At 41.5% G+C, this 9,979-nt stretch overlaps 1 protein-coding gene across 1 annotated transcript; it reads left to right on the plus strand.

The window, feature by feature from the left end:
• The first annotated feature begins 292 nt into the window (after positions 1-292).
• On the plus strand, positions 293-9,189 carry LOC118360752 (45 kDa calcium-binding protein-like). The gene is made up of 7 exons (XM_035740127.2): positions 293-500; positions 755-1,125; positions 3,595-3,731; positions 4,823-4,936; positions 5,854-6,012; positions 6,229-6,404; positions 6,651-9,189. Exons 2-7 carry the CDS (start codon positions 806-808, stop codon positions 6,825-6,827), a joined length of 1,083 nt encoding a protein of 360 aa, XP_035596020.1. The 5' UTR covers positions 293-500; positions 755-805; the 3' UTR covers positions 6,828-9,189.
• Positions 9,190-9,979: the final 790 nt, after the last annotated feature.

Below are 9,979 nucleotides of genomic sequence, written 5' to 3' on the forward strand. Positions count from 1 at the left end.
GCAAATTTTTATTTAAACTTCTAGGGGAACATAATGACAAAAGAGTGACTAACACATAGCCTACCAAAATGTCAGAAATTATAAACATAAACATCTATATCAGGCAACGTTATGCAGTCTTTGACTGTAGCCTATGTTCTATATTTGTGGATTAGGGTTGAGTGCTGACCTCAGATTTGGACTTTGTCACATTTATTTGGCGGTTGTGGATGGGTTATTACCAATTGCTGGCAGGTGCGGATGATGAGCAAACAGCTAACCCGCGCACCACTAGCATCGATTCCGCAGCTGAAGTCTAAAGAGGAGGGTCTGTCGTGCGTGAACTTTGGAGCAGCCACGTGTACAGGAAATAGAACCAATCTGACAGTTGTGGTTGGTCGGTTTGTTTTTCTCGTACGACGACGCATTCTTGTCATTGTTAGCTAGGTAGGTGGGCAATCTTTGCTGGCATTTATTTCCGAGCTACTTTCCAAATTTGTGGCGTTGGAGCTCAAAATCAGGTAGGTCAAAGTTGGCGAGGCAGCTGTCCTCATACACGATTAGCTATTGCTGTCTTATGTAGCTAGCTAACGTTAACGTTATGTGAATCATTTAGAGCACTTCCGGATAAGACCTGCCTGGCTAGTTATACGCATTATGTTGGGCTTCGTAGCTAGCTAACTAAGAAATGTAGCTAGTAAGAACACTAGCTAATAGTAGTCAGTGATGATGGAAACTAGCCACATGGCAAACTTACCAAATGTCGTGTTGACAGGTGTGTTAATCAGCCCTTGAGCAAGCAAGGACATTGCACTTGGAAGAAGCCATGGCTATGTACTGCAGGACGGCTTGGTGCAGGCACGTTATGGCTGTGTCCATGGCCCTGTTCTGCCTGCTCCACAACACCATGGACGTCCATGCCCGGCCAGCTAACATGTCAGCCCTGAAGGACAAAAACAACCCCACAAGTAAAGAGGAGAATGAGATCCTTCCCCCTGACCATCTAAATGGGGTGAAGCTGGAGATGGATGGTCACATCAATAAGGGCTTCCATCAGGAGGTGTTTCTGGGTAAGGAGATGGAAGAGTTTGAGGAGGACTCTGAGCCCAGGAGGAACAGGAAGAAGCTTATTGAGATCTTCAGCAAGTAAGTGGGGATTACTGGCTTTCAATTTCATGACTCGTGAGTCACGTACAGCTGACTACCTTCAACTCTGAGTTGAGTACATTCACCTGATGACACAGCTTTAGCTTTGTAGTGTGTCTGTGTTGGATTTTTTTCACCATGTAGCCTTAATTTGCAGTAGACTTTTGTTTAGGCCAAATTGTGAAATGGTGTGTAGATGCAAGGTTGTAATTGTGATCAATTGAAGAGTCCACTGTCTATGTAGTCTAAACACATCCAGTTAAATATATGCCTCTGGAATTTTTCCAACTACTATGTATTTTATAAACCTTCTACTTCATGCTGGATGTGTCAATGTCTAGTTCATGCATGCATGTTCTATGTGCAGAATTACTGTGTTACCACAGCCACAAAATCTCGCATTTGAAAGCAATTGTTTTTCTGGAAGCTTTGCTGCACCATTTTCCCTACATTTCCCCCCACATAGGCCAGCCTCCTAACAATTTGAATTCTAGATAATGAGCTATAGCCCCACGACCATTTGAGTGACAGCTAGCAAGATGCGCACGCAGAGCGAGAGAGAGCAATGATGTGGTGCACATACACTACATGACCAAAAGTGTGTGGACACCTGCTCGTTGAACATCTCATTCCAAAAGCATGGGCATTAATCTGGAGTTGTTCCCCCTTTGCTGCTATGACAGCCTCCACTCCTCTGGGAAGGCTATCCACTAGATGTTGGAACATTACTGCGGGGACTTGCTTTTATTCAGCCAAAAGAGCATTTGTGAGGTCGGTCACTGATGTTGGGCGATTAGGCCTGGCTCAGTCGGCGTTCCAATTCATCCCAAAGGTGTTCGATGGGGTTGAGGTCAGGGCTCTGTGTAGGCCAGTCAAGTTCTTCCACACCGATCTCAACAAACCAGTACTGTATTGACCTCGCTTTGTGCACATAGGCATTGTCATGCTAAACAGGAAAGGGCCATGCCCAAACTGTTTGCACAAAGTTGGAAGTACAGAATCATCTGGAATGTCATTGTATGCTGTAGCATTAAGATTTCCGTTCACTGGAACTAAGGGGCCTAACCCAAACCATGAAAAACAGTCCCAGACCATTATTCCTACTCCACCAAACTTTACAGTTGGCACTATGCATTCGGGCAGGATGCGTTCTCCTGGCATCCGCCAAACCCAGATTAGTCCGTTGGACTGCCAGATGTGATTCATCACTCCAGAGAATGCTTTTTCCACTGCTCCATAGTCCAATGGTGGCCAGCTTTACACCACACCAGCCAACGCTTGGCATTGCGCATGGTGATCTTAGGCTTGTGTGCGGCTGTTCGGCCATGAAAAACCATTTCGTGAAGCTCCCAACAAACAGTTATTGTGCTGACATTGCTTCCAGAGGCAGTTTGGAACTCTGTAGTGAGTGTTGCAACCTAGGACAGATTATTTTTACACGCTACATGCTTCAGCACTCGTCGGTCCCATTCTGTGAGCTTGTGTGGCCTACCACTTCACGGCTGGGCTGTTGTTGCTCTTAGACATTTCCACTTCACAATAACAGCACTTAGTTGGCCGAAGCAGCTCTCGCAGGGCAAACATTTGACACACTGTTGGAAAGGTGACATCCTATGATGTGCCACTGCTAATGTTTGTTCATGGAGATGGCATGGCTGTGTGATCTACTTTATACACGTCATTAACGGGTGTGGCTGAAATAGCCAAACTCACTAATTTGAATGGGTGTCCACATACTTTTGTATAAGTGATGTAACAATTTTCGGTGACTACTTTTGGCTTTTACTTTCAGAACTACTGGCTAAAAAGTATACAAAAGTACCAGAAAATCTATTTAATGTGTACACCTTTTCATGCTCCAGTTCCTATTTCAAAGAATAGAGGGCATAAACAAATAGGCTATCTGTTATGATAAGCAACGCAGTGTTCCTGAGAACATGGAGGTGAGTGCACCTGTAATAGATCAACCACAGCAGTCTAAGTAAATACCTGTCCTCGTCTACCCCATACTGGGTAAGCTAGGTGCCATGTAGTAAATGCTAGGAGGCTGATTTATAAATACCGTTGAAACAAAACAGTACAGAGACTTTAATCCTACTTGTCACCCTTGAGAAATGTCCACTTGCCAGAAAAGCAGGTTCCTTGACAAATCCTTACTAGCGTTACATTATGTTAACCTATATGCAAAAGGAATGACTGTTGGAAAAACATGAAAGCTTAAACCGTTGAAACCATATTTTGAGGTATGGTTGCATTACTCAGTTGTAGAACTATACAAAATGATCTGGGTTTGGGGCTGAAGCAGATATATGATAGTGGATTTTAATAAACTACTTGAACTTGATACTCCAGTTGAGTGTTTGTTTGAAAACGCGACTGTAAGTTGTGTGTATAAGAGCGTCTGCTAGCTAAATAACCTAAATGTAGAACTGAAGATCTGCTGGCTACTTTCCTGTCTACCATTCTCAGGGTGGACTTTAATAAAGACAAGAGCGTCAGTGCCAAAGAGATGCAGCGCTGGATCATGGAGAAGACAGAAGAACACTTCCAGGAGGCTGTGAGGGAGAACAAGATGAGCTTCCATGCTGTGGACCCAGATGGAGATGGTAAGAGAGAGTACACTATTATCTGTGTCTTATTCATTAGGCACCAAATAGAAGAAAACGGACTGCAACAGGATGGAATTACCTTAGGGCTGGGCGATATATTGAATTAAAATTTCTAACCATTCCATTTTTTTATGTCTCAACTACTCAAATTGCATGCAGAGAAGACACTACTAAAACACTACAATGAACATTGATTCTGGAAAATGTATGCTCAGTTTGTCACATCTGGTACCATGTGCCACTAGCAGTGTTTTTATAAATGTGCAATAAGCATAAAACACATTTTTATATAAGGAATTGGAAATTCATTCTTATTCTGAGAAATAAGGTAGGCCACCTGATTTCAACATCTGAACTAAATGGTCAGTCTAGCATGCTGTTTAAACAGTTGGAGATGGACAGAAGGTCCCCAGTTCATAACAATTAGTGTTCTACCTTGTTATCTAGCAAATAGATCCAAGTTGGCTGAACTTGAACTATAAAGATTAGCTAGCTACTCACTTGAACATGGACTTGTGCTTGAGAGGTTGTTTGAGTGTTAATTTTCTATAATGCCTGCTATAAGAAGTTAGTCATTATTAGTGAATGAGAGTTATGCATGATTCTGGTTAAATTTGTTACAAAAAGGGCAATTTCACAGACCGACTTGAAAGCCAGATCAGTCATATTGCAAAAAAGCAGGTTAAACTATTTTGATTCTATATTACATTCTTAATGGGACTTATATTTGGTCTAATTTCACATTAGAAATACTGTATGTTGTGAATCACCCATAATGTTGAGAAAATTTATATTTTTAGGCCATATTGCCCTGACCTAGGCTACCTTTCTCTTTCCCCCAACAAGAACCACTAGTTTTCATTTTCTGTAGGTGTTCCCTAATGATACACAGCCAGAGTGGTCACCTATTTATTAAGAGCAATTTTTGTTACCAACACTGATGTCCTACTGTTAGGCCTTATAGCTGATCTGTGTGCCACAATATAGCTCAGACCTGATGACAATACAGCACTGTTTCTCACATCGGGCTCAAAATTCTTCCTACACAGTCAAGCCCCAGTCCCCTAACTGATCTATTCTCACCATAGGACATGTGACGTGGGATGAATACCGGGTGAAGTTTCTGGCCAGCAAAGGATTCAATGAGAAGGAAATGGCTGACAAGATAAAGAACAGTGAAGAACTGAAGGTGGACGAGGAGAGTAAGTTAGTCCACCACAATATCATCCACTTTAGCTGTAGTCCATTCTTTTCTCCTGGTTAATCAGGATTCCTTATTTTCTTACCACATCCTAACATGCTATTGTTGAAATTGACCTACCCAGGCCCTCCCGAGTAGTGCAGCAGTCTAAGACACTGCATAGCAGTGCTAGAGGCATCACTACAGATCCGGGTATGATCCCAGTCTGTGTCGCAGCTGGCTGCGTCCAGGAGACCCATGAGGCATCGCACAATTGGCCCAGCGTCGTCTGGGTTAGGGGAGGGTTTGGCTGGCTGGGATGTCCTTGTCCCATCGCGCTCTAGTCACTCCTTGTGGCAGCCGGGCGCATGCATGCTAACTTCAGGTAGCCAGTTGTACGGCGTTTCCTCCGACACATTGGTGCGACGGAAACGGCCCAGCGTCATCCGGGTTAGGGTAGGGTTTGGCCGGCTGGGATGTCCTTGTCCCATCGCGCTCTAGTGACTCCTTGTGGCAGCCGGGCGCATGCATGCTAACTTCAGGTAGCCAGTTGTACGGCGTTTCCTCCGACACATTGGTGCAGCTGGCTTCCGGGTTAAGCGAGCAGTGTGTCACGAAGCAGTGCGGCTTGGCGGGGTCGTGTTTCGGAGGATGCATGCTTCTTGACCTTCGCCTCTCCCGAGTTCATACGGGAGTTGCAGCGACGGGACAAGACTAACTACCAATTGGATATCATGAAATTAGGAGACAAAAAGGGGTAAATAGTGATTTTTATTTAAATAAAACAAATTAACCTTCCCCCAAACCAATATCCTACTTTTCCAAATGTTTTAATGTTCTGATCACGATAAGTCTTTTTAATTTTGCTCGGCCAATAATGCTTGTATTGAATGTGTCTCAGTGGACTATCAAATTACCTTATTATTTGAATCCCTGCAGCCCAGGAGGTGCTGGAGAGTCTGAAGGACCGTTGGTTTCAGGCTGATAACCCCCCAGCCGACCAGCTGCTGAATGAGGAAGAGTTTCTCTCCTTCCTGCATCCCGAGCACAGCAAAGGCATGCTCAAATACATGGTCAAGGAGATCGTTCGTGACCTCGGTATGTACTTTCTCATATGATTTGAATTCAGTTAGTGTGTATACATAATGCCATAACTAGGTTTTGTGAAAACAATGATTTGAATAAGAAAATGAGAATTGATTAAAGTACACAGAATAAATACATAAATTGTGAATGACCCATGATCAATCATGAAAAGCTTTAAAATCTAATCTAATGCTGTTTGAGTTTGATATTTATTTTGTGTTTTTAAAGACCAGGACGGCGACAAGAAGCTGACTCTGTCTGAGTTCATCTCCCTGCCCATGGGCACTGTGGAGAACCAGCAGGCCCAGGACATCGACGATGACTGGGTACGAGAGAGGAAGAAGGAGTTTGAGGAGGTCATCGACAGAAACCGTGATGGCATCGTGACCATGGAGGAACTAGAGGTGAGTGTCCTGTGTTAGAAAAACTCATAGCTACAAAACCCTACAAACGCTAGGTTTATGATGGGTCGTAAAGGCCTATAAGTGAACACAGACTGATCATGTCACAGAGGACTCTTTCCACTGGGTACACTGCAGGACCTTGTATAGGATAGTGTCATTTTATAGTTGCAGAGTAAACCATGAACATTTTAGGCTAATTTCCTTCCTTTTTCCCTGTCTTTCCCTCATGCCATCACTACTCTCCAGGAGTACATGGACCCTATGAACGAGTACAACGCGCTGAACGAGGCTAAGCAGATGATCGCTGTGGCCGACGAGAACCAGAACCACAACTTGGAGCTGGAGGAGATTCTCAAGTACAGCGAATACTTCACTGGCAGCAAGCTCATGGACTATGCCCGGAATGTTCACGAGGAGTTCTGAAGACAAGCTGACAAAATACTCCCTTTCCCTTCTAATGTGGGCATCCTCATAAGTCTTCTCTAAGGACAGGTCCATCTTATTGATGAAAAGAAAAGCCTGATGTTCTAGTGTGCAATTCTGTGTTTAAATCCTAGCCCCAGCCGAGTGACCTGGCCTCCCCCAGTGACTCTTAAAGTAAGGCATAAAACATCCTTCATTTCTGGACTGTCTGCCTCTTCGAAACATCAGAATGAACCATTGCCAAAGTCTGCCTTCTGTCTACAGTGGGACTTAAGTTGTATTATCTCACGTATGATAATGCATTTTGGGTTTTCAGTGCATTCTAGACACTGCGTCAACTTCGTGATTCATTTGTGTTTGATATATTGTGAAATTTATGTCTGAGTAATTGGAACAAGATTCATCCCCCCCCTCCAGTGAAGTAGTTGAGGTGTAAGGACAACTTACACAATTGGGCCTACAATATTTGTAGTAGTGCAGAACCGTTCTGTTTTCACTGCAACATGATTTAAATTGCATAACTGTAAAGAATGTAAATATCTTAGTTCTTTGGATGTCCCATCACATTCTACATTTCATAATGTTGCTCGGAAGTAACTGTTGTTTACCAAGTCATCAAACATATTGACCACTGAGCTGAACCCCAGTAACCACTGTACTCTCCACACTCAATGACTACGTGCTTGCTGCCCTTGTAAACAATTGTTTGACATTTGTCGATTTGGTAAGAAGTTCACACGGCTATGTCCTGATAGGTGTTGATGATTCTATGATCCATCTTATTCTTTGAAATGAGTGCTTATGTCAGAATTATGGTGTTTTAAACCTCTACTGCAAAAATGTCTCATTGTTTCCATACATTTGTTTGCCTTTGTCTATAATTCCAACTGGGGTTTTGCATTTCCAAAAATGTAAGCTGTTTTTGATACATGTCATAACTGAAAGTAAAGAAGAGGTGAGCTTGTAATCAGGGTTGGAGAAATATTTTTTTTAGTTTAGAATGTTTTTGCAGGATTTTGACATGAGCCCTCTGGGTACCTTGCCCGTGTCAATTGTCCATATCTTTGTTTGAGACTGGTGTAAGAAATTAACTTATTTATTTATTTGTTAGTCTTTTGTTTACTCTCAAAGCAGTTACATCAATATGTAAAGAAAAAAATCTTTATTTTCCCAGTGTTGTACTTTTAGTTTTTCAATGCTTATTTGTTTTTTCCCATTTCTGCAAATGTTGAACTTAAATACCAGATGGATATTATTTGTCATTGAGAAATTCCTTATCTCCTTGTGGATCCTACCAATTCAGCCAAGTTTGTACCCCTTGTCATACTTTGACAAAGCTCTGTAATATACAGTACCAGTCAAAAGTTTAGACACACCACCTCATTCCAGTGTTTTTCTTGTTTTAAACTATTTTCTACAAAACTGAAATAACACATGGAATCATGTAGTAACCAAAAAAGTGTTAAACAAATCAAAATAGATTTTATATTTGAGATTCTTCAAAGCACAAAAAACAGCAAGCACTATGAAACTGGCTCTCATGAGAACCGCCACTGGAAAGGAAGACCCAGAGTTACATCTGCTGCAGGGGATGAGTTACCAGCCTCAGAAATTGCAGCCCCAAAAAATGCTTCACAGACTATATATAACAGACACAACTCAACATCTACTGTTCAGAGGAGACCGCATGAATCAGGCCTTCATGGTTGAATTGCTGTAAAGAAACGACACCAATAAGAAGAGACTTGCTTGTGCCAAGAAACACGAGCAATGGATATTAGACCGGTGGAAATCAGACATTAGACCGGTGGAGTGCTGCACCAGATGGCCTGGCCTCCACAATCACCCAACCTCAACCCAAAGGAGATGGTTTGGGATGAGTTGCACCACAGAGTAAAGGAAAAGCAGCCAAGTGCTCAGTATATGTGGGAACACCTCCAATCCAAGACTGTTGGAAAATCATTTCCCATGAAGCTGGTTGAGAGAATGCCATGAGTGTGCAAAGCTGTCATCCAGGCGAAGGGTGGCTACTTTGAAGAATATAAAATATTTTGAGATGTTTAACACCTTTTTTTGGTTACCACAAGATTCCATGTGTTATTTCATAGTTTTGATGCCTCCATCAAAACCCTGGAATGAGTAGGTGTGTCCAAACTTTTGATTGGTACTGTATGTGTAATATGTATTCATCAACTGCTTTCCTGCTTCAAGGACAATATCCTGTGGAAATACATCAGTAACTTCGATCTCGTCATATAATTGAAATTATAAAAGAAAAAGCTCATGCTATCAGAATGTGACAACGCTTTAGCTATACATTGTATTCCAGATTAAACAATAAATATTTCTTATCAATCTCTGACCATAGTCTGTACCCTAATGTTTTATGCCTCGATAAATATATATTTCAACATTTTTGCATACTAACTTGATGGCCAATAGTTCTTCGCTAGGCATTTTAAATTATACAACTTTTACTGGAGCTTGCCAGAAAACAATACATTTTATTATGTCTATTATTCTTTCCATTCTGTTTTTATTTGTAATAGTTGTAGTTGCTTTGAGACTATTGTTATATTTTGACTCGATTCTGTGAACTGCATTGGCTTTGTAAAGCTACCCACAGAAATAGTCAAAACAAAAACATTAGGCCTCATTAGGCCTTGAATTATACAGTTGAAGTCGGAAGTTTACATACACCTTAGCCAAATACATTTTTAACTCAGTTCTTCACAATTCCTGACATTTAATATATTGTAAATGAAAAATATTATTAGTTGATTATAAACAATTCCTGACATTTAATATATTGTCTATGAAAAATATTATTACTAGATTATAAACATGTCAGTAAATTTGTCCAACTATTTCATATATTTTGGCGAGAACCTTCGAGATGACCTGTTGTGAGTAAAAATGTGACATTTAACCTAGATATTTTAGGAACTTTCTCCAAAAATGTTAGCAGCTTCTATCTGTTCCATGAATGTATTACTTTCCTCTACCTACACAAACACAAACCATGAGCCTTCTGCTATCACTTCTTAGCCTAAACAATATTCTCTACTCATCAGTCAGACTCAGAGATTAATTGGTCATACTCTTCCATGACCTCACTCAGAAATAAACTTGTTATACTCACCCATGATCTC

This window comes from Oncorhynchus keta, chromosome 28 (assembly GCF_023373465.1).
Source record: "Oncorhynchus keta strain PuntledgeMale-10-30-2019 chromosome 28, Oket_V2, whole genome shotgun sequence".
Classification (NCBI taxonomy): Eukaryota; Metazoa; Chordata; class Actinopteri; order Salmoniformes; family Salmonidae; genus Oncorhynchus; species Oncorhynchus keta.

Bases quoted from the DNA above. Each gene is read 5' to 3' on its own strand.
- LOC118360752 (XM_035740127.2), top strand. From the start codon at position 806: ATGGCTATGTACTGCAGGACGGCTTGGTGCAGGCACGTTATGGCTGTG. The intron at 6,013-6,228 runs GTATGTACTTTC...GTGTTTTTAAAG, and splicing joins GGAGATCGTTCGTGACCTCG to ACCAGGACGGCGACAAGAAG. The intron at 6,405-6,650 runs GTGAGTGTCCTG...ACTACTCTCCAG, and splicing joins TGACCATGGAGGAACTAGAG to GAGTACATGGACCCTATGAA.